Consider the following 23,838-nt stretch of genomic DNA (forward strand, 5'->3'; position numbering starts at 1 on the left):
TTTTTGACAGAGAAAGGTCTGTGTCTCTTGCTTTGGAATGGCCTAGAACCCCGCCAACAGAACTTGTGACCTCTCTATCCCCAGATCCTCTGTCCTCACTGCCGTGGTGGTTCAAGCATTTGCTTTCCAGGGGATGAGAAAAAGAGAAGAGAGGCAGAGACTGAGACAGAAGGAGCTGGGAGGCCTTGGCTCCCTGTGGGCGGAGGTTGTTGGCGATGATTTATTAGCCAGACAAGAATCAACAAACAAGTTCCAACATCTGTTCTCACCAAACCATTCCTCAGACAACAGCAGCATTGGACCAGAGCCCAGACTCAAAAGCTCAGAGGGGCCAAGGAAATAAGACTCCAGGAGGAGAAATGGGGCTGTGGGAGCCAGCAAAGCTCTCCTAACACACTTCCTGGCCGCCTCAGAGGATGGCTGAGCGCTGAGCCGCTGGGTTCTTGGGGACTCTCGGGGGAGAGGAGAGTCAGTGTTCTAGGAGGAAGCAGACCCCTTAGCTGCTTCTCCAACATCCAGGCTTCTTTGGAGGTGGGGTGGGATAGATTGGTTCCTCAGAGGAGGGGGACTCAACACCCAGGCCTCGGTGCAACAACATTCTACAAAGCAGCTGGATTACCTGCCTGGGAAAATCTCTGACGTTCCCTGTTGAGGAGAGTTGGTGGATATGGGGTAAGAACAGAGCACTCAAGGGGGTGATCAGGAGACCTGGGTTCCAGTCCTTGACCTTGGGCACATCACCAACCTATCCCTATCTGTTTTTGTTTCCTAATCTGCCCTCAAAGGTAGTCTCACTTGATCTCACTGAGGGTAAATGAAGTGCTACTGCTCCTCCTCCCTCCCTCTCTCTTCCAGGACAGACATCACTAATCAATCATGATGCTCTTTTCTGCTGAGTTCAGACATGACCTTAATATACTTTCCAAGGCAAGCGCTCTAGGCAGCCACGACCAATGGATTGGAGTTGGCATGCGAGCTGACACCTCTTTGCCACCCTCGCGATAGATGAGGGTGAGGTCTTTTCCAGCTTCACCCGCCCCTGCTTTATGCCAGCCACATTTCCTGAGACAGGCATTCAGGCAGGTGTGCAAACTACATCCTGAGTTGTCTTTCCCCCCGTTCAGACTCACCGCCTACTGAGGAGGTCCAAGGGGTCCTCGGTCCTGAAGCGCCTGCCTAGAAAGGTTGTGGGGGAGGGTATGTCTCCAGGGCAGTGGGGGCTGCTGGGATGGGGGAGGGCCTTGTCCAGCCTCAGAGCTCTCAGATTGCTGCTGCCCAACACCGCTGCTTGGATTCTGCAGAGAAAAGGACAGTAGGAGGTCTCTACCTTCTGTCTCCGGGGCCCACATGCATGCTGCTCAAGGCCTAAAATGCGTGGTCTTAACAGGCTTCAACCTCCTAAGTCAGGGTCCAACTCCTCTCATTTCATTCACTCAATAATCGTTTTCTAAACACCTGTCCTGGAGAGTGGATGGGGAGAGGTAGTGTGTGTCCTAGGTGATCAGTGTTAGGGCAGGTGTGCAAAAAGTATAGGGAGTAGCTTCTGGGGTCCAGGAAGGGAGGAGAAGGAAGAGCTGCTATTTAAAAGGAACCCAGCAGGAAGCAGTGGAATGTGGGGAGGTTGGGGGTATGATGTTTGGGTTAGTGAGCAAGCCCCAGGATTCAGGCTTAGCTGGGGACTGCAGAAACAGCAGTGAGGACATAGAATATGAGAGGGAGTGGTTGGAGTCAGGGGAGAACAGAGCTGGCTGAGTCGGGTTTGAGGGACTGCATGGGCCCAGAGAGGGGATCAAGAGCTTGTGGAGGAGCCTGGATGAAAACACGGACTGGGGACAGCAGGCGTGGGTGAATGTGAGCAGGCACAAGGGCTGAGTCATGCCTGGGGTGCAGCAGCAGAGGGGGAGGGTGTAGAGGGCCTGAGGGGGACAGGTGTAGAGAAAGGGTCTAGAAGTATCCAGTGGCTTCAGCACATTGTATGATACCACTTGGACCTATCAGTGAGGGGTGTGGGGATGGAGGGTGGAGATGCAGATGCACCCTTCTCTGAGCTTAGATGACACAGGGTCCCCAGTGCTCTTCTCCAGGATGGCAGGACCCTTAAGGCAGAGGGCGAGCCCTAGGTGCTACCAGAGTGTCTGAGGGATAAAATGATCACAGATCCAAAGGCAGGCTTCAGCAAGGGAAGGCATGAGGGACCTTACCCAGGGCCTCTCCTCTGTGAGACCAGAGGGCTGCTAACAGGGCAAGGGGAGGGTGCCACCCCTGGGCTGGAACAGGTTGCTGACAGCATAGCTCATTTGGTCCTCAGACCAAGGCTCAAGACCTAGCTGATCAGAAGTCCTTCCCCTGTATCCCCACTCACCTGACTTCCAGGGATAGGCCTGGACCAGCACTTCCGGAGCGCAGGATGTCCAGTAGCCAGGGCAGCCGGCAATTCCACCTCCTCATAGATATTGCTGGAGGCCTTCCTAGGGCTGCCCTGGCCCATGGCGTAGAAGGCTATGGGTTCATCAGGCTCGTGGTAGATGGGATTTGTGGGCCTTGGGGGTAGGACTGGACGAGAGCGTGGAGCCGGACTTGTGTAGACTTCTGAGGGTGGCTGGGGTTTGGCGGGAATGGGAGGCTTGGGCCTGGGCAACTGGCAGGGCTAGAAGAGAGTGCCTGGTGACATAACTGAGGTGGAGCTCATCCCTCCCAGCTCAGGCTCTGCCTCCTCCCTCTTGCCCCACCCCAAACCCTGGTTCCTTTCCCAGTACCTCCTTCGGCTCCCGGGCCCCCTCCTTCAGTGTTGGGGCAGGGGTCTGTGCGTGTCTGATGATTGGGGTATACTGGGGGTTTGTATCCTGGTTTTTGCTTGTGCAGTCTGTCTCTTCAGTCCTCAGGCAAAGCCCCATTGGCACAGGAGTCTGCTGGGGAGGAAGGAGGGTGCCAGAAGCAGTGGTGAGCTGGAGGGCAGGTAGGTGACCCAGGAGGGCAGCATAAGGTCGTCTTTGTGGAGGATGGAGGAGAGTGAAATGGATACAAAAATTTGGCCTCAGTTGGGTTCCCTGGGGGAGGTGATAGGAGAGGCAAAGGGGCTGCATGGAGGGGCAGACTCTGGGCACAAGCCACAACTGTCATTAAATTTCTTCTGGAGCATGGGGCCAGCCCAGTCTGCACTTGTGCTTGAGGTTGTAAAAATGCAATAAGAGGGCCCAGCATGATGCCTTAGTGGCTAAAATCCTTGCCTTGCACATGCCAAGATCCCATATGAATGCCAGTTTGTATCCTGGCTGCTCCACATCCCATCCAGCTCCCTGCTTGTGGCCTAGGAAAGCAGTCGAGGACAGCCCAAAGCCTTAGGACCCTGCAACCACGTGGGAGACCTGGAAGAGGTCCCTGGCTTCAGTTTGGCTCAGCTCTGATCATTGTGGCCACCTGGGGAGTGAACCAGTAGATGGAAGATCCTTCTATAAATCTGCCTTTCCAATATAAATAATAAAATCTTAACAAAAAAGAAGCAATAAGAGGGGGCAGGTGTTGGTTTGTAGCAGGTTAAGGTCTGGTTGGCATCCCCTATTGGGCCCAATTTCGATTCTGCCTGCTCCACTTTGCATCCAGCTTCCTGCTAATGCACCTGGGAAAGCAGCAGAAGATGGCCCAAGTGCTTGGGCCACTTGCCACCTGCATGGGAGACCCAGATGAAGCTTCTGGTTTCCGGCTTCAGTCTATCCCAGCCTCAGCTGTTATTCTCAAAAATGATCAGCATGGGAACTGAGCTTTCTGCCTGCTGAGCTCATGTTTATTTCTGAAGATGTGAGCAGAATGCATGTGGATTAATAGGAGCTTCCCCCATCTTCCCCCAGGAGTTGTGCTCAGCCTTAGCCCCAGACATGGTGCTTCTTGGTAAGCTGAAGCCACAAGGCTGTTCTCAGGCTCCTGCAAACCAGCAGCCTCCATCGGGAGGTGTACTGCGGGCCCATGAGTCCAAATCAACTTTTCCTCTTCTGCTACTCCCTCCCTGCCCCTGCAAGCCATTCCTTCTGGGAGGAAAGCAGCCCCTCCACCCACCTCCTGCACCTCCAATCCCACACCTGTCTGGTTCCTTCCTGGACCTACATTGCCTTCCCCACCTGATGTTCTTCTCTATACCCACTCTTCACCATCAAAGACTCTGCCTGAGTTGGCTCCAGTCAAGCTGCATGGAACCACTCATTCCTTTGGGCCTTCCCTTTTAGATGCCAGGTCCAATCTGAAGACCCTGCTACTGGCTCTTGCTCCACGCCTCTCTCAGGCTGGACTGCCTAGCTCCTCACCGCCACCCCCCCACCCCACCCTCAGTTCACTCTCCTGATTTTCCTCCTGTCTCTCCCTCCTCCCTTTCCTCGGCTCTCTGCACGTTCCTCTCCCTCCTGGGAGCTCTGGATGTTGAGTCTTCCTCTCTTCTCCATCAATACTGATTTCAGTGGGCTTGCACCCCAGCCCTGGAGGCTCTGTCTACCCACTGCTGACAACTGTCCAGCATTTATCTCCAGCCTCCTGGCCGCTAGCTGCCAGCCACTGGCCACCTATGGGGCACTCTTCTCCAGCTTTGCTCAGCTCTACCAACCACAGCTCTGTCTTTGCACACTCCCCATGTAGTCCTACCAGTGTCCTGGTAACTCCATGTGCGAGGCAGAACTGCAGCACTCTGGCCCCTCGTCTAGCAGTCTCCTCCTTGCCTCTCCCATGCTGCTCCTCAGCCTGCGACTCTCCAGAACCTTCTCTAGCTTGGCATCACATTGCAAATCCATGCGAGTCTCTGGGCCTCCTCCCGTTCTCTCTCTGTCTCCCATCTCGCAATCCCTCAGCTTTTCTGTTCCTCCCCAGCTAGTGACTCTCCATGCACATCAGGCCGCCTGCTACCTCAGGGCCAGTATACCTGCTCTTACTGCCACCTACAGTGTGGTTCCTCCAGTTCTCACCATGGCTCCTCTCACTCTACTCAAGCCTCTGTTCAGATGTTCCCTTGGGAGTGACCCTCCTTGATAGACCTGTGTGAAGCAGCCTGGACCTTGACCCCCCTCTTCTCGGCTCCCCACTGCACTCACTGAGTACTATTGAGTATCTGCTTTGTCGCTGTCTCCTCCAAGAGAAGCTACTGGAAGACAAGAATATTTTGGTCAGTTTTGCTTGCTCACTGCTGTCTTTCTGGAATCCAGAACAATACAGGGCACATGGTAGCCATCTGAACTTGTCTCAGGAGGCACTCCCCGCCAGGCTTCAGGGTACCCCTGGTGGCCCACCTCACACTTGGTACCTATCATAACTTTGCTTCCCGAGAGGAAGCTTTATGCTTTTGAAAACTGTTACTCCCAGGGCCTACCTGCACCTGACATCATCTCCACACTCAAGGAACAGATCCTAAAAAATCGTGTGTGCTGTGCCAGGCTGGCCCACCCCTCGCTAGCCCTCCTGCCTGTGTGGCCAGGCTGGTCTCTCCAGCTCTCTTCCTCAGCGTTCTGCTTTCTCCAAGGGCTTCCCAGGGCGGTGGGGGAGGTGTAGGGTGGGAGAGGAAGCACGGTTGGAGCCTGCAGCCTGGGCCCTGGGAAGGGAGACTTTCTCAGGTCTGGGTCCCAGGGTGTTGGGTCAGGAGGAAGAGGAGGGGGCGCACCTGGCGGGCGAGGGGCTTGGTGATGGTCTCCCCATAGGGGCTGAGTGGGCAGATCGTGTAGTGCCGTAGCAGGTCCTGCAGCCGCGCGTGAGCGCTGTTCTCGCCCAGGACCACGTGACGCCCGTCCCTGAGCTGGGCCAGCAGGAAGTGACGGCAGCAGGTCCGGCTCCTGGGGGGTGCCATTCGGGATCAGACCTTGTGCCTCTCAGTTTTGGCACCTCCCTGCCTAGTGCTAGGGTTTCTGACCGCCTCGCTCCGTCCCCTTCCAGGGATGAGGCCTGGGTCCACTCCCCCTCCTCCATGCCCTCAGCACCTGTAGGTCAACACGAAGGTCACCGCGCTCTCGCTGAAGCGCACCAGGTAGCATCCTTGAGGCTTGGGCTCCAGCAGCCTCTCGGCCTCCCTGAGGGTGTCAGAGAGGGAGAGAGGGGGTGGAACCCTGCTGTGACTCACAGGCCTTCGTGCCTCCACTCCCCGGCCCTCCTCCGAGAAGTCCTAGACACAAACCACTAGGCAAGGAATGAAAGTGCAGATGGAGGGAAGACAATGTGGACTGCTGGGCCTGGGTAGGGGCCGGGTCTCCCTGCCCTGCAGCCACCAGGGGCCTTATGTTCCAAAGGCAGCCTGGAGAGATAGGGAATGATGGATCCTAGAAAGTGGGAACTGAGGCATGGAGAAGGTTGGGCTTGAGCCTCTCCAGTAATCTCCCCAGGACAGAGGCCTCCGTGGAAGGCTGGGAGACCCCAAGAGCCAGAGCCAGGGGTTGGTAGCCTCAGTTTACCCATGCCTGGTCACAGGACTCCAACAGGGCCTCTGTTCAGCGCCTGTACCTCTCTGGGGCGGGTTTCCTTCTCTGTGACTCACCTTCGCGTGATGAAGCCGTGGAACCAGGCGGGGGCGACCCCGTCCTCCAGGAGCCAGGGTGCCTGGGTCCGCTGGAACCAAGCCCGGATCTCAGCCTGCAGAGCCTGACCTCCTTCCCCACCAGGCACCTCCTCGGCTCTCTCCGCTGGCCTCATCATGGAGGCAGCTCCCAGGGCCTGGGGCGATACCTGGACAGAAGGGAGCAAGGAGAAGACACAGCCATGCTGGAGGGACCTTCCCTGCCCCCAAGCGAGCTGCTGCCCTCTCCCTTACCCCACCATGCATTGTGGAATGTGTGATTGTCCAGGAGCCCACTCACACTCACCCTGAGACTATCAGCTTACTCCCCCCACCCCCCGTCACGGCAGCAGCCCTCTGCCCAGACACCCGCCCTTCCCTTCCCTCTGTGTCTCCGGGCACTAGGAACAGTGAGCTCCAGAGGAGTGAGAGGCAGCAAGGGACTCAAAACAGGAAGTCATCCCAGGGACTACAACAAGGAGGGACACCCTATTAATTGCAGGGAGGGGTCCCAAGGACTGTGTGGGTGGCAGGGCTGCGGCGGCCTCAGGGCCATGTTGGCCATGATGGCTGCTGATCCAGAAACACACGCTCCTGCTCCAACCACCCAGGACTCTGCATGGGGCCACCCATGGGCTTGACCAGGCTTCTCCGAAAGCAGAGAAGCAGCAAGGAGCTGAGAGGGCAGCCTGGCAGGGGAAGGGGGCACTACCTCTCTTTCTCTACCTGTTGGCAGCAACGCTTTGCTCCAGCTTTCCCTCTAGGTGACCTTGTCTGTTTGCAAGTGCTCAGTGTGGGTGGGTAGGGCCTGATGAGGGAGCTGCATGCCCACCCGCAGGTTCCCACTCACCTCTGTCTGCATAGCTGGGACTCTGGGGGTGCTGGGCTGGACTTCCTCACCCAGTGGAACCTGGAGCCTGGGCCTGGGGAGCAAACCCGGGCCCTGGCAGCTCCTGTGGGTCAAGTCCATGGTCTGGGACGTGCTGAATGCTGGGGTAGGGGCACTTTCATGAGGCTCTGTGAACACAAAAGGAGCTGCTTGGAAAGAGCAGGGAGAACATGGAGCACAGGGGGGGGGCTCTTATGTCTCTCTCCCTGCTTCCCACACCTCTCTCCCACACTCAGAGGAACCCTACCAACCTCCAGCCAGGGGTCTGGAGGACAGGGACAGTGGCGGGGACTGGGTGGGGACAGCAGAAAAGCAAGAGGGACAGCAGGGGGTTCTCTCAGCAATGAGGCGTAAGAAACCCAGGGGGGCCCTGAGGGACTGACAGGGGTTCGCTGGGAAAGTGGGGTGCCTGGAGGGAGCGGCTGGGGACAAGGCTGGAGTCTCCTTCTCAGCAAGGAGTCTCTGTGGGCCTGGTATCCTTGTCTACTAGCTCATCCTTTTGCATCTGAGAAGCATTCAGCAAACCTTGCTGCCTTTGCCTGGACCTGCCCAGTGGGAACATCCTTGTAACCCCCACCCCTCTTGATCTGCCTTGGTTCCCTTGGCCCAGACTGGAGTTCTGTTCTCTTCTACCTCCTTGTTGTCTAAGCTTCCTTCCCCCTGAGGTGGGGGTGCAGGCTAAGCAGAGAGAACAAGGGCCATGGCGATGCTGATGTCCCCCCTCACCCGCCCCGTGTGAGCCCCATTCCTGAACTTCACACTTACCTGGGGGGCATATCTGGGCCAGGGGCAACTCCATGGGGTCAGCTTACAAAGGGCCCCCCAAGTAGGGCCTGTGTCTGTGCTCGCCAGAGGTGTTGCATACTCAGCAACTCATCTCTGCCCCCACCCCGCGTCCCCCGGGACAGGAAATGTCGCCTCACCCACAGGCTGCGCCCTGGCAGAAGGCACACGTCACGGAAAGCCCAAAGACACGTGTCCCGCCCCCGGAAGCTGGGCTGCTGAGGGTAGTGTGGTGACTTGCTGGGGCTGCTGTGTGTGTCACCTCTTAGGTGGTGACGTGCTGGGAGGTCCTGGCGGGGGAGGTTGGGCTTCACGCCTCCTCATTCTGCCCTGGCTCCCTCAGCCCAGACGAGGGCTGTTTTGCCTTTCTTTCTCTCTTCATCTCAACTTCTAATTTTCTTCCTGTGACGGCTCTCAGCTCGGCTCTTGATCTGGTCCAAGCAGTGGGAATGGGGAATGTTACCTGTGCCATCATGTGCCCCAGGGGCTTCTCAGAGAGGGATGCTCAGGACTTTGCTTCCGGGAGACAGGGGAGAGAGGGCCTGCAGCATGTGCATCAGAAGACTTTTTTTTTTTAAAGATTTATTTATTTTTTATTACAAAGTCAGATATACAGAGAGGAGGAGAGACAGAGAGGAAGATCTTCCGTCCGATGATTCACTCCCCAAGTGAGCCGCAACGGGCCAATGCGCGCCGATCCGATGCCAGGAACCAGGAACCTCTTCTGTGTCTCCCATGCGGGTTGCAGGGTCTCAAAGCATTGGGCCGTCCTCGGCTGCTTTCCCAGGCCACAAGCAGGGAGCTAGATGGGAAGTGGAGCTGCTGGGATTAGAACCGGCGCCCATATGGGATCCCGGGGCTTTCAAGGCTAGGACTTTAGCCGCTAGGCCACGCTGCCGGGCCCAAAACTTATTTATTTTTATTTGAAAGGTAGAACTACAGAGAGAGAAGGAGAGACAGAGAGACAAATCTTCCATCTGCTGATTCACTTCCCAAATGGTGGCAATGGCCAGAACTGGGCTGATCCAAAACCAGGAGCCAGGAGCTTCTTCTGTGTCTCCCATATGGATGCAGGGTTCCAAGGACCTGGGCCATCTTCTGCTGCTTTTCTAGGCTGTTAGCAGCAAGCTGAAGTGGAAGTGGAACAAACAGGACTCAAACCAGTGTCCACAGGAGATGCCAGCACCACAAATAGAGATCTAACCTACTATGCCACATCCCCAGAACTAGAAGGGGAAGCTTGGCTTCCCTCCTTGGGTAGATAATGGTGCTGGATTAGGGCAAAACCAGGTGATCTTGGAGGAGTCAGCAGGTCATGTCAGCAGCAGCAGCACTCACAGTTGTTGATTAGGTCAGTCTCTGGTCTTAAAATTCCAGGGGTCTTGTATGCTCCCGGCTGCACCACAGGACAACCCAATTTGTCTCTTATCTGTCCTCAGAAACTGGAGAGCGAAGCAGGAACATCATTCCCACTTCCCAAGAGGCAAACTTACATGTGGTAAAGTTAAGTACCTTGGTCAGGGTCTTTTGGTGTTGCAGAAGTCAGTGGCAGAACTGGGAACAGAAGCTGTGCTTCCTTTTATAATATCCCATATATGAGCCCAACGTGATGGGCTCACTTTGCAAGTACCAGTATCCCATCAGGTGCTGGTTCATGTCTTGACTGCTCCACTTCCCAATCTAGCTCTCTGGATGTGACCTGGGAAAGCAGTAGAGGATGGCCCAAAGGTTTGGGACCTTGCACCCACATGGGAGATGCGGAAGAGGCTCCTGGTTTCAGATTGGCTCAGCTCCAGCTGTTGTAGCCACTTGGGGAGTGAGTCAGCAGGTGGAGGATCTTTCTCTCTGTAAATCTGCTTTTACAAAAAAAATGTAAATAAATACATAAATAAATCTAATAATTTCCCATATAAGTTAGGTCAAAAACTAGGGCCCACATACTATTTTCTGTTTTTAAAAGACTTAATAATAATTTTTATTTGAAAGGCAAAGTTATGGAAATACAATTCAGTCCCCAAATGGTTGCAATGGCTAGGCCAGAAGAGAGCCATCTGGGTCTCCCATGTGGGTGACAGGGACCCAAGTGCTTGGGCCATTTTCAGCTACTTTCCTAGCTCATTAGCAGAGAGCTGTATTGGAAATGGAGCAGGTTAAACTTCAGCCAATGTTCATATGGGATAAGCCAATAAGCTGGCCCTTCTCTTTTTTTAATGTTTATGCATTCATTTTTTCATCTACTTGAAAAACATGGAGATAGATAATGATAAATAGATAGATAGAATGACAGACAGATAGATTTGGATTGTCCATACAAACAGCCAGATCCTACCTAGACTGAAGTCAGGAACTTGGATCACCCTCTGAAGGGGCTGTGGGGCCACTGGAGCCATCGCCTGCTGTCTCCCTGGACATAGTAGCTGTGGGCCCACTTGAGCCATCACCTGCTGTCTCCCTGGACATAGTAGCTGTGGGCCCACTTGAGCCATCACCTGCTGTCTCCCTGGACATAGTAGCTGTGGGCCCACTTGAGCCATCACCTGCTGTCTCCCTGGACATAGTAGCTGTGGGCCCACTTGAGCCATCACCTGCTGTCTCCCTGGACATAGTAGCTGTGGGGCCACTGGAGCCATCGCCTGCTGTCTCCCTGGACATAGTAGCTGTGGGCCCACTGGAGCCATCGCCTGCTGTCTCCCTGGACATAGTAGCAGAAAGCTGGAATGGAAGCAAAACCACTTGGACTCAAATTGGCATTCTAATATGGGATGCACATCCCAAGTGCCAGCTTAAGCCACAAAGCCTGCCTCCATACACTCTTCTTGTCAAGAGCCAAGAGAGTAGGGGGCTGGCCCTGTGACATAATCAGCCAAGTTTCCACCTACAGCACCAGTATCCCATATGGATGCAGGTTCAAGTGCTGGCTGCTCCCTTCCAAACGAGGTCGTTTTTCAGGCAGGCACAAGGCCCTAGGTGCTCCCCGTCAGGTAGACTTCCTCTGGCTTGGGTCGTTTCCATCATGGGCTGATGCAGACCTCTGTTCTTCAAGCTGCAGACTCCCGGCAGCCATGCTGTTTATGGTGACGAGTCATCCTTGACTGTCACCAGTCATCCAGAGGTAGTAGGGTACTGAGAGGTGCCCCAGACGGTCCCTGAGCACAAGACATTCTTCTCCCAGTCCCTGCTGGGTAAGCCATCTCTGCCAGTGTGGGGCCTTCCCTCTACTTTTACCTGTGTGGGCAGGCGATCCTCTCAGTTATGGCTTAGTGGAGTTATTACTTTGTCAGCCACTGCTTACTAGGGCTTCCAGTCTGGAAGATGCCAGTGCTGGGATGCAGGGAAGTGTGCACTCAGGGAAGACATCACTGGGTGTGATGGTGAGTGGGGCTTATCTTCATTCCAGGGCTCAGCACCCAGATCTGTGTATCCTAGTTGAAAGGGATGCAGTGCCACACAGGCGTCATTGGTTGGAGGTGTGTGTTCCTGCGGGGCAGGGATTGCACACCACACAGGATTGTTCCCTGCACAGGACACCCTGAGTCCTCTCATTCTATCAAGCTGACTGGTCCTGGGTTACAAGTCCCTTGTTCCCCTTTGGTTGTTCTGGAAGCGTGAGGGTCATCCTGCTGGGGTCTGAAATGACTCTGGGGGGAACAGGTCACTACCTCTTTGAACAGAAAGGAGTCTGTGGTGCACTACACCTGGCCACCATAAGGGTGGGTGTGTGCTGGCCTCACTAAGGAGTAGTCTGAGTGCAGGACTGTGGGTCAGCTTACGGCCACAGTAGTTCTCCACCTCAGCATGCACACGACTACGCCCTCCTGCCCATACAAGGCCTGCATCTTGCCATCAAGTCCACCACGTGTATCGGCTTGTTGTGCCAGCGCTGGGATTACTGCTGGCTGAACACAGGACCTGGTTGATATCCCTGGGTGAGTCATCTTGACCAACCAGCTGTTCACTGCCCACTTCGTGATGAGTGCTTGTGATGGGCATCAATGTGAGGTCCAAGGATCGGCAATGTTTGCATGGCTTTATCTGCCAGGGCTGGGATTAGGTGAGGCAGGTGAGGTGCCCAGGGGACTAATGTTATGGAGATGCCATTCTTGGATCAGGCAGACGAAGCCTGTCATGTGTTGAGCTCCTTCCCAGGCCTTCTTTTCACCAGCATTTGCATTTTATTCCTTTCATGGCCCTTACCAACTTGCCAACCACTTGCTACTTCCCAATAGTCCCAGCACAGCCGGGACTGTCACCTAATCTTACTCCTGTCACCTGGTGGATGATTCCTGGTAAGACTTGCCTGGGTCACTGTCCTTCAGACACCCCTGAGTGGGGCTATACTGCTGCTGGTGCCAGCATACCCCACCGGCACATCCACCCATTGATGGCTTGGACAGTCCCCCTGCCATGAGATCATGGATGTGAACGTAAGAAGCAGGGCTGAACCAGAGGTAGGTGCTACCTCTTGCTCGTGTGAACTTCTATGTTGGGCCAGAGGCAGCCTACTGCTAAGCATCACTTCCAGCAAGAAGGAATCATCATTCTGCATGTCCAACTTTGGGACTAGGTGCCTCGGATGGTTTCCAGCTTCTGCCAGGCAGCTTGGGCTGAAGGGCACTTAGTGCCCATCAGTCAGACACTCAATCTCTTTTAGGGTCCACCTCCACGTCAGTGGCTATTTTTCGGAGTGTATCTCCATCAGGGAGATTGTGACCTTGTTCCGGATCCCTAGGGTGTATGTTGCAACCACATTGGAGCTTACAAAACCAGACTGCACCCTGATCCACCACTGGTATTTCTAGCATCACCGGATGTGCTAGCCCAGGGGGCAGAATACCTTGCAGTACAGCCCGGACCTGATTCCTGCTCTGAGACTCACTAACAGGGGCAGCCTCTGGGTCATCAGAAAATGAAGTGAAGCGCTATTCTCAGGTGAGCATTCTTTGCCTCCGAAATGACATGTTGCTTTCTTAATGCTAGGAATGATGGGGAGCAACATCTTGTCCTCTGTATCGGACTCCATTAACAGGCTTCCAGAACCTTCACTATCACTGGAGTCCGGGGTGACTTTCCCTGGGAAGGCCAGTGTCAGTTTTTATGAAAACCAGAATCAGGACAGAACTGTGACATAGTAAGTTAAACCACCACTTGCGGCGCTGGCATCCCCTATGGGCCTTAGTTTGGGTATCAGTTGCTCCACTTCCTATCCAATTCCCTATTAATGGGCTTGGGAAAGCAGCAGAAAATGGCCTAAGTGTTTGGGACCCTACACCCATATGAAAGATCCAGAAGAAGTTCTTGGCTCCTGGTTTTGGCCTGACCCAACCTCAGGCATCGTGGCCACTGAGGGAATGGATCAGTGGTTGAAAGATCTGTCTCTGTATCCCTCTCTGTGTAACTCTGCATTTCACGCAAAAAAAAAAAAAAAAAATCACAGAGAGAGAGAGAAGAAAATCAGAATTCAGGACACTTTTCTCACCACTGGCCCAAACTGGCAGAGCCCCAGCATCTCCACATGGAGCCACCTGTCTAAATGTGCTTTGTGGACACGGGAGAAAAGGGAGCTGGTGGCAAACAGCCATGACATACCCCCTGGCGGAAGACGTGTGATCATGTGGAATACACGTAGACCTCTTCTCTGAACAGCTTTAGACATTCACTCTTTTTTTTTAAGATTTATTTATTTAATTCATTTATTTTAAAAGATTTATTTATTTATTAAGTCAGATATACAGAGAGGAGGAGAGGAGGAGAGACGGAGAGGAAGATCTTCCATCTGATGGTTTACTCCCCAAGTGACCACAACGGTTGGAGCTGTGCCAATCCGAAGTCAGGAGCCAGGAACCTCCTCCAGGTCTCCCACGTGGGTGCAGGGTCCCAAGGTGTTGGGCCGTCCTTGACTGCTTTTCCAAGCCAAAAGCAGGGAGCTGGATGGGAAGTGGGGCCGCCAGAATTAGAACCAGCACCCACATTGGATCCTGGTGCGTTCAAGGCGAGGAATTCAGGTGCTAAGCCACAGCGCCAGGCCGACATTCGCTCTTGTTCGTGGAGAATGACTCTTCTCCATCTGCTCACTCCACAGGGACCCTGTGCCTGTGGCATGCAACCATGCTAGGGGGTGTGCAGGTATGGGGACCTCACAACCTACCCCTTTGAGAACTCACACCAAGGTGCAAAGAGAGATCCAGTATACCCACGGCTCTTGAAGCTTCTATGCCCCTGCTTTCTTATTGAAAACTGTCAGGTAGCAAAGGTGAGCTCAACTAAGACCTCCTGGTTTCAGTTCACTTCCAAGTCAGGGGACCCTGTCTTGCCCACCATCCAGACGGAATACTTCTGCCTTTTCGGTGGCTCATCCAGAAACCATTTCTTTCCTCTACAGAGGTGCAGTTACAATTTTTTTCTTTTAAAAGATTTGTGTGTTTATTTTTATTGGAAAGGCAGGTTTACAGAGAGAAGGAGAGACAGAGAGAGTAAGATCTTCCATCTGCTGGATCATTGCCCAAGTGGCTACAATAGCCAGAACTGAGCCAATCCAAAGCAAGGAGCCAGGAGCTTCTTCCAAGTTTCCCACATGGGTGCAGGGTCCCAAGGCTTTTGAACCATCCTCCGCTGCTTTCCCAAATCATAAACAGGGAGCTGGTTCAGAAGTGGAGCAGTTGGGTTTTGAACTGGCACCCATATGGGATGTCGGTGCTTGCAAGCAGATGATCAACCAGTTGAGCCATCACTCCAGCCCCTCAGGCTGGACTTCAGTAGCTCCTTTCCCCTCTGAATCTGTGCATGTCTGGTTGTGTTTCCTTTTTTTAAAATATTTCTTTCTTTCTTTCTTTCTTTCTTTCTTTCTTTCTTTCTTTCTTTCTTTCTTTCTTTCTTTCTTTCTTTTTATTGAAAAGTCTGACATACAGAGAGGAGGAGAGACACAGAGGAGAAACAGAGAGGAAGATCTGTCTGATGATTCACTCTCCAAGTGACATTAACGGCAGGGGTTGTGCCAATCTGAAGTCAGGAGCTAGGAACCTCCTCCAGGTCTCCCACGTGGGTGCAGGGTCCCAAGGCTTTGGGCCGTCCTCGACTGTTTTCCCAGGCCACAAGCAGGAGCAGGATGGGAAGTGTAACTGCTGGGATTAGAACCGGCACCCATATGGGATCCTGGCACATGCAAGGTGAGGACTTTAGCCACTAGGCCCCCATGCCAGGGCCTGATTATGTTTCTGTATCACAGCTTTATTATGGGATTCGTGCATGAATTTCTATTAACCAGGCCTCGAGAAATGAGCCCTTGTTTTTATAAGGGTATAAGTAAGAACTCCTTTATAAAATAATTTAGAGTATAAGCATCCATCCATCCATTTGGGGAAAATTATAAGGTCATGGGTCAATATCATTTAATGTTGATGTTGATAAGCTAAATCATTTATTTTTTTAAGATTTATTTATTTTATTTCAATACCAGATATATAGTTAGAGAAAGAGAGAGAGAGAGAGAGAAAGAGAAAGAGAGAGAATCTTTCATCCACTGGTTCATTTCCCAAATGCCTGCAATGGCTGAAGCTGAGCTAGTCCAATGCCAGGAACCTGGAGCTCATATGGGATGATGACAACATGAGCAGAGGCTTAACCTAGTACACCATGATACCGGCCCCTACTTGCTTGATTTTTAAATTAATTATGGGGTCTCAAAGATCAGCTGCTGTGCTTGCACAGACCATCAATCAACAGCAGAAGCAATGTTCCTGAGTTTTTTCCCCTCTATTTCTTTCCAGTTAAAGCTAAAGACTTTCACTGATGTTGAATTTCCACTGCTTGGCTCAGGAGCTAGCCCCAGCAGTTATACCCTGACATTTTGAAGATGAAAAGAAAAGAAGGCAAGGGGGTTTTAGAGCATAGCAACCCCTTTCTGCACTGAGGAGGGTCAGCAGTGACTCCCACAGCCCTCTTGTGCCTTGCATGTGCACCTGCTCACACTCGTGCCTCACAGCCTCTTTGTTGTGGCAGAGGCTTAACCCCCACTCCTCACACACACCTGTGCCTGCACAAACACCTGCACAGAAGAGGGTGACAGGCAGGGGGCTGCCCTGTCTCCACCATCCAAACGCCTTAGAGGCTCTGGAAAGAGATTAGGAATCAGGATCTGTTGGAGCCTGTGTGCCCCAACCAGTAAGGCCCTGGGACCTGGGGTAAATCCTGTAGGAATAAAATGAGAATAACCCAGACTAAGTCATTGTAGTGGGCAATGAGTCAGCACAACGTTTTGTCAACTGTGGAAGGCAGCTGCATTCAGGCTGGATATTGTCATCATCAGATTGATTATTGCAGAGTCAGAGAAATGGAGGTCATATCATCGGCTCATTGGAGAGAGCTGAGTCGTCCCAGGCTGGGGCAGTGCTGAGACCTGGGGGAGCAGCAGCCAACAGGAGGGGCACAGCACTGGCTCCGGGCAGCCTTGGCTCTGGAGGGGGAGACAGGACTCGCCAGCAGAGAAGAAAGATGATTTTAGGGCCAGGTGTTTGATGCAGGGTTGGGTCACTGCTTGGAACACCTGGAGCCCACATCCCCAAGTGCTTAGTTCAAGTGGCCTCTCCTTCCAGTTCAGTTCCCTGGAGGCAGCAGATGATGGTTCTAGAATCTGGTACTCTCCCAACCATGAAAAGAACCCAGAGTACCAAGCTCCTGGATTTGGCCTGGTCCTGTTCTATTTGTTGGATCTGGGGAGTGACCAGTGAGGGGGTGAGCCTTCTTTGACTCTCTTGGCATCTACCTTTCAGACAAAATGAAATATAAATGAAAAAGAATACCAGTTCTGGTTAAGATACAAGTACAGAGATGATCAGTGGCTCAGGAAGTTGGAACAGGTATTGCCTTTGGAAAGCGAGAAGATGACCAGTCTTAGGAAACATCCAACCAAGAAATGGTGGGCATCACTGCCTGGAGTGTAGTAGCTCACTGTCACAGGCTCCCTGCACTGACCCCTCTTCTAGCATCCAAAGCAACTGCCTGCCCTCTGGCTAGCTGCAAAGCTCAGCCTGCAAGTCACGCCCAGGGGTTTCTCAGAGGTGTCCGTGTGTCTGAGTCAGCCACAGAAGATTGTCTGCTTGCAGCTTCCTGGCGCTGGACCAGGCCTGGGGGCAGGCAGAGCAGGGCTGGGGAAGACAGAGGGAGGGGCAGGAGAGGGTCTAGGGTTCCCTCCAGCCCAGAAATTTGCAGAGTTCCAGATTCCCGGACCTCCTAGCTCAGGATTTGGCTTCTGGACAAGGAGGTCCCAAGGGATGGCAGCTAAGCTCCATGCCCTCCAGCCTGGGCTCAGGGAACTCTCTCAGGAGCATAGTTTAGGGATCCACCCCTCTTCCTTCCCCCCTTTAGGTCAGTCTCTCCTCCATTTGAAAGTAGCCACAAGAAGACAGCATGTCGGCTCACTAGTCCTCAAATTCCTCATGGACGTGTTCTCCAGAACTTGCCGTTAAACACAGATGTGGAGGAGAGTGGGATGAGGAGGGGGTGCCAGAAAGCAATCTGATAAGCCCCAGGGGCCCCGGTCGGTTCTGCCTCTGTGTGGCTCCTACGAGGCTTTGCACAGCCCCCTTCTGGAAAGGGTGCCCAGTGTGATAATCCTGTGTGATAATTGCAAATGGAAGCATTTTTTCACCTTTTAAAAAGGAATCATTCCCTCCCTCAGCGCGGAAACCTGGTCTCCCGCCAACAGCTTGCTCCAGGAATGCTGCTCCACCAACCAAAATCTTCCTGGAATCCCCGCTTGCACCTGCATCCTTGCTCGAAAGATGGCACTTGGAGACGCAGGGCACCCTGAGGCTGTGGCTCTCACCTTATTCCATCTCCATCTCCTCCCCCACTATACCCAGGTGAACCAGGGTGACTTCTCTGAGCAATCCAGCTCCCACTGTCTGTCTGGAAGTGTGGCAGGACAGAACTTTAGAAGTGGCTGCACTTGGATGCCAGAGGCCAAGTGTCTGCTGTGAGGGAGAAGTCTGTGTTTGATCCCCTTCCTTCCCACCAGCTCCCAGCACCGTGGAGATCAGTCAGGAAGGGCTGGGAGTTTGGCTAAATGGAGACATCAGAGTCTCATATATCAAGAGTCCTGGCTCTGCTTCCAATTCTAGCTTCCAGCTAATGTGTATCTTGGGAGATGACAAATGATGGCTCAAATATTTGGGTCCCTGCCACCCAGGTGGGAGACCATGAGAGATGGAGCTCCAGGTTCCTGGCTTTGTTGGATCCAGTCCTGGCTGTTGCAGGACTGGGGAGTGAAACAGTGGATGGACTCTCTCTCTCTCTCTCTTTCTTGTTCTTTCAAATTTAAAAAGTCAGTAAAAATGCTTTTAAAGAGAGAGTAGAGAGGGTGTCCTGGTGTAGGAGTGACCTGGGCAGTGACTCGAAGTAGAGTGATAGTGGGCAGCTGTGGGCAGAGCACACGGGGTCAGATTGGCTCATCCTCCTCACTTCTCTCCTCTCCCCTACTGTGGCTACTTTGCTGCCAGGGCTGAATTTGCTATTACAGCAAATTGCAAAGCATCAGAAGAAAGAACTGGGAAGGCGGCAGCGACAGGAGCAGGCAGGGGGCATTTCTGCTGCAGCTAGAGTCCCAGAGCCAGGCAGCTGTGTGTCCAGATGGTGCCAGGGCTGGAGCTGGCAGTGCTTGGAGGGGGGAAGGGACGGCAAAGAGAATGAGGGGTCCTGGGGGCTGGGAGAGGCTGGGAGGAAGGTTCTTGGTGACCTCAGTCAGGACTACTGGAAAGTGATGGGGAAGGGAGATTAACTGAGAAAGTCAAAGATCCTGGACACTTAAGGGACCCTGGAAAAAGGAGGGACCCTGGGAGCCTCCAAAATTCTCCGGATGCCCCAAGAAACCTGTGGCTCTGAGGGTATAAAAGGACTCAGCGGCTGGGGGTGGGGGACAGGAAAGGGCAAGGATTTGGGAAGGATTCAGGTTGTCATAGGTCGGGGGATGGGGCCAGGAGCTGGGTGAAGGGTACCCATTTTCTTACCTCCAGGGAGTTACAAGGCATGAACCAGGGCCGGGAAGTCCCAGTGGCCACACCTTCTGCTGCAGTCTCGGAGATGAGGTCCTCCCTGGGGAGGGGAGGGAGTCTGAGGGTCAACCCTCTCCCAGCCCCAAAAAGAAGTCTGGTGGCCTTGCTGCTGTCTGTTCGGTGTCAGGCATTATGCTGCCAGAGGCCTGGCTACCATCCCATTTCACAGATGAGTTCAGTTGGGGATTGGAGAAGTTAGTCACCTGCTTAGTTCAGCACAAAGTGATGTTTTCTCCTTTCTGCACTCACTGTCTTTAGCTGGTTTGTTATTAACTCGCTGAGCAGCTGTGGAATGTGTGTCATGTGCTGGAATGTGTGATTTTCAAAGGATACAAAGACAAATGAGGGGGTAAGTATTGTGGCACAGTGTGTTAAGCCACCACCTGTGACACTGGCATCCTATATGGGGCTATTTCAAGTCTTAGCTGCTCCACTTCCAGTCTAGCTCCTTGCTAACATGTCTAGGAGAGGAACGAAAGTGGCCCAAGTGCTTGGGTCCCTGCATACATATGGGAGACCTGGATGAAGCTCCTGGCTCCTGGCTTCAGCCTATCCCAGTGCTGGCCATTGTAGCCACTGGGCATGAACTAGTGGATGGAAGAGCTCTTTCTCTTTTTTTCCCTTTTATTTCCCTCTCTCTTACCCTCTGTGTCATTCTGCCTTTCAAATAAGTAAATAAGAAAATCCTTTTTTTAAAAGATGGTGTGTGGAGGGCCCGGCGGCGTGGCCTAGCGGCTAAAGTCCTCGCCTTGAATGCCCCTGGATCCCATATGGGCGCCGGTTCTAGTCCTGGCAGCTCCACTTCCCATCCAGCTCCCTGCTTGTGGCCTGGGAAAGCAGTCGAGGACGGCCCAAAGCATTGGGACTCTTCACCAGTGTGGGAGACATGGAAGAGGTTCCTGGTTCCCGGCTTCGGATCGGCACAGCACCGGCCATTGCGGTCACATGGAGAGTGAATCATTGGACGGAAGATCTTCCCCTCTTTCTCTCCTCCTCTCTGTATATCCGACTTTGTAATAAAAATAAATAAATCTAAAAAAAAAAAAAAGGTGGTGTGTGGAATGGGAGCAGGTGTCATAGGGTAAGGGAGGAAAGACAGGAGGTTGTGGGTGGCAGCAGAAGGTGAGCCAGGGTGTGGAGGCCTGGGGCTGCCAAGGTGTCCACAGGGAAGGGGGTGCGTGCTGGGTGGGTTTGAAGGAGCAGGAGGTTTGAGAGGGGTGGAAGAGGTTGCTTGCCTGCGAGCTTCATCTTCAGCCCTCTGGGGAGCCCTGGAAGTGTTTTCAGCAAAGTAGTGTTGAATCTTAGTTTTGTTACCCTCACTCCTTCACGCACAGGGCTCCTCACACTCAGCTCTGATGTAATGCAGGCACCTCAGTCAGTGAGTCCCACAGTGCTGGCAGGACTCTGCCCATCACGGCAACTGTGCCACATGCTGCAGGACCTCCGAAGGGGAGGCTTTCAGTGCAGCAGCCCATGCTAGACTCGGCTTGGTGCTGGGGCCTGACAGACCCAACAGGAGACGCTGTGTCCGCAGCACAATGCAGCACACAAAGTGTGGCTAGACCTGATGGCGAATCCTAATTCTGCCCTTCCCTGGCTATGGGTCTCTGTATCACCTTCAGTCTTGTTTTCCTCACCTGTGAAATGGCAGGAACAGTGTGAAAATCCACCATTGCGCTTCATGTGTTAAAGCAGATGTCAAGTGTAGACTCAACCTTGGCAGCCCCAGGTCAAGGTAAGTTACATAAAATAGCAGCAAGGATTGAGCACTGTGGGTGCTCCCAACCCTCTGCTCTTGGTCTTCCTGTATGTACTCTGCCCTGGCTGGTTGAGGCTGAAAGCTACATTCCCCAGGCCTCTCCACATCAGGCTCTGCCACTAGAGGGAGACCCAGGTGTCAGAGAGGGGAAGCTCACCTAGTCCCTAGTTTGCTTGCACCAGTGTTTCTCCAGCCCCTGCAGGGTCCCACCTCTTGGGTTCATGGAAGTATGAATCTCTGGATTCCAATGATTACAACCTCACACAGCTGCTTCCTGCTTTTGTCTCTTGGTTACTTGGTGTTCTCATTCAGCTTCTCAACCTGCCTACACATGGAAAGTCTGCTTTGCAGAAATACCTGGTAGTTTCTTGGAGGAGCTCCTGACAACATCACGGCTGTGCCTGGCAGACAGGCACAGAGATCAGGAGGGATAGGGGGTGGACACGGGTGTGGAGGAGAGTGTGTCCCAGAAGACCTAAGACCCTGGCCTGGCCATGGACAATAAGGGGAGAGTCAGGGTTGGTTGAACTGTGGGATTTGTGTTGGGCAGGGGCAGGACAGGAAGATGCAGCCAGAAGTGAGGGGGAAATGCCAGGGTCTGAGGGGAAGGAAAGAGGCAAATGAGAGGTAAAGCCAGAGCTTGAAGGTACAGGGAGGCCCACACTGCCCTCTGTGTTGCTGGGAGAGAGTTGCACCCTCATGTGCTCTGGCAAGTCATTTTGCCTCTCAGATTATGGATGCTATCCTCTTGGAAACAGGTATTATTACTCTTGTTGTTGATAATGATGGTTGCTTTCTGTTTGGAAGTTGGAAGTTTCAGCAAAGCTCCTGTCAGGGAGTACTGACGTGAGGGACTCTTCTGAGGAACAGGGAGTGGCTCAAAGAGTTGTTTCCAAACTGGAGAGAGAGGAAGGTGGGAGCTTACAGGCAAAGAATTTGAGGGGTGCCTACACGGGGGTGGTGATCCACTGTCAGGTTGGAGGGCAGGGTTGGGCAGAGGGCATGGAGAAGGATGGGAAAGGAAACCAGGCTGGGTAGTGGGAGAGTTGGGTAAGAGATGGTGTCACCACACACACCTCACTGAGCTGGGGGTGTCCTTGGTGAGCCCTAAGTGCTCAGGGGTCTCTGGGGAGTATGTGCTCTTGCTGACTTCCTCTGTGGTATCCCCCAGGCAGGAGAGCACTGGGGGGGAGGCCTACAAGCACAGGATGCCAACTCCCAAGTCAAGAGAATGGACTCGGTAATCCCCAACTCCTGCCCTGCCACAAGATAAATGTGGAGGTGGGGACAAACCCCAGGAAGAACTGGCAGAAGCAGGGGCCCCTGCCAGCCAGGCCTCAGCCATCTTGAGCATCTTAGCTCAGTACTACACACAGGAACAGCAGTCCTTTTCAAAGCAAACTGCTTGTTTTTCACTATGTAAATCATGTATGCTCTGTAAAAAAAAAAAAATGCAGAGTGCAGGTAAGCAAAAAGAAGCTATAAATCATTACCACTCCCATCTCCTGGATGGTTTTCCTGAGTTTGCACGTGGCAGACGTGGGATGCAGGGCATCTTTAGCACTCTCTGCAGCCCACCCCTTTTGCCCTCGGCTACTGCCCGCAGCCGCCTTCCCAGACCACTCAGCACACAGCTGCGGCCTTTTTGGCGATGATAGCACAATTGGATAACAGCAGCCATAATGTGCGTAGTGCACTTGGCATCCATTATCTTATTTCAGCCCTTGACCTTCCCAAGTGGAGGTCTCTCTCCCTGGGGAAACTCTGCTTCCAAAAGAGACCACCATGCCTGCTCTACACCTGTACTTCCCCCTCGAGCTCCCTTCCCCCAGAACTCTCTCCAATCCCCCCGTGTTGTTACTCCTCGTGCCTCAGCAGCCTCTGGCCAGGTCCACCCAGGCTGTGAGTGCCCGTGGGGCCCCTCCTCCAGCTCCACCTGAGCCTGATCAGGCTGTCCACCTCTGTCCTCTTCATCTGCTTTTCCTGAGCCCCTCCACCCCTGCTCCACAGTCTGTTTCCTGCAGCTGCCCAGGCTTCTCTACATAACCCATACTACCCTCATCTTCCTCTTCCCAACCGGATCTGTACCAAGATCTAGCTTGGCTTAACCAAGAACTTGGGGTCCCAAGTGGGACACTCATTTGGGATGGGGCCTTTTGTCTCCCCCCACAGAAATGACCAAGCAGAGTGTCCCTGTGGTGGCTTACAGGCAGGAAGTGGGGGGCCAGAGCCATCCCCATCCCAGGGTGAGGAGCAGTGTTGGGCATCTCCAAAGCTTCTGAGGCTCTCATATCTGGATCTCCCTGTTGCTCCGTGTCCTGCCCCTCCCTGTCCCCCTCACTCCTCTGCTTCAGGGCTGTCTACCTTGGGGAGGGGAGGTAGCAAGGAAGGTCATGGGCCCCTATTGGTTCTAGGACTTGGGTCCCTATCTTTGTCGTGCAGGTGAGCATCTTCCTTCTGCCCCTACAGTCTTCTCTGCAATGGTGGAAGCGACTCCCAGCCTATTGGGCCAGGCATTCATCCCCAGAGCGTGGGGAAGAATGAGGTGCACGTCTGGCTGAGGCTATGAGAGCTACCTTCTGGCTCAGCCATGACTTTGGGCAGGAGCTGCACCTCCTGGCTTTCACATAGGGCACATATACTGGAGTGAGGGGTTCCCGATTCTAGGTCCAGAGTCACTCGCTCCTGCCACACCCATTCTGAGTGCCTGAGCCTTTCCTGCCTCTTGCTAGGACATCAAAGCTGTGAGCCATGTGGCTGCTTTGAAGAACTTGGCTGCAGTTGGACATCAGGGTGTAGGTGAGGATGTGATTTTAGCCTTAACACTGTACCTGGGCACCTCAGCTTA

At 53.5% G+C, this 23,838-nt stretch overlaps 1 protein-coding gene across 2 annotated transcripts; it reads right to left on the reverse strand.

The window, feature by feature from the left end:
- Positions 1-201: 201 nt before the first annotated feature.
- Positions 202-8,326, reverse strand: SH2D2A (SH2 domain containing 2A). 2 transcript variants are annotated; one of them, XM_058660449.1, is made up of 9 exons: positions 8,169-8,326; positions 7,365-7,531; positions 6,497-6,684; positions 5,946-6,035; positions 5,633-5,801; positions 2,757-2,909; positions 2,363-2,647; positions 1,131-1,295; positions 202-645 (listed from the first exon to the last, which is right to left on the reverse strand). In XM_058660449.1, the coding sequence occupies exons 1-8, from the start codon at positions 8,200-8,202 to the stop codon at positions 1,134-1,136; spliced, it is 1,248 nt and encodes a 415-aa protein (XP_058516432.1). In that variant the 5' UTR covers positions 8,203-8,326; the 3' UTR covers positions 202-645; positions 1,131-1,133. The 2 variants fall into 2 exon arrangements, with proteins under 2 accessions (XP_058516432.1, XP_058516433.1); XM_058660450.1 differs by having other exon boundaries at positions 2,757-2,906; positions 8,169-8,325.
- Positions 8,327-23,838: the final 15,512 nt, after the last annotated feature.

This window comes from Ochotona princeps, chromosome 2 (genome assembly GCF_030435755.1).
Source record: "Ochotona princeps isolate mOchPri1 chromosome 2, mOchPri1.hap1, whole genome shotgun sequence".
Lineage (NCBI taxonomy): Eukaryota > Metazoa > Chordata > Mammalia > Lagomorpha > Ochotonidae > Ochotona > Ochotona princeps.

Bases quoted from the DNA above. Each gene is read 5' to 3' on its own strand.
- SH2D2A (XM_058660449.1), bottom strand. From the start codon at position 8,202: ATGGAGTTGCCCCTGGCCCAGATATGCCCCCCAG. The intron at 5,802-5,945 runs GTGCTGAGGGCA...GGCACCCCCCAG, and splicing joins ACCTTCGTGTTGACCTACAG to GAGCCGGACCTGCTGCCGTC. The intron at 2,648-2,756 runs GTACTGGGAAAG...ACTCTCTTCTAG, and splicing joins GGGCCCGGGAGCCGAAGGAG to CCCTGCCAGTTGCCCAGGCC.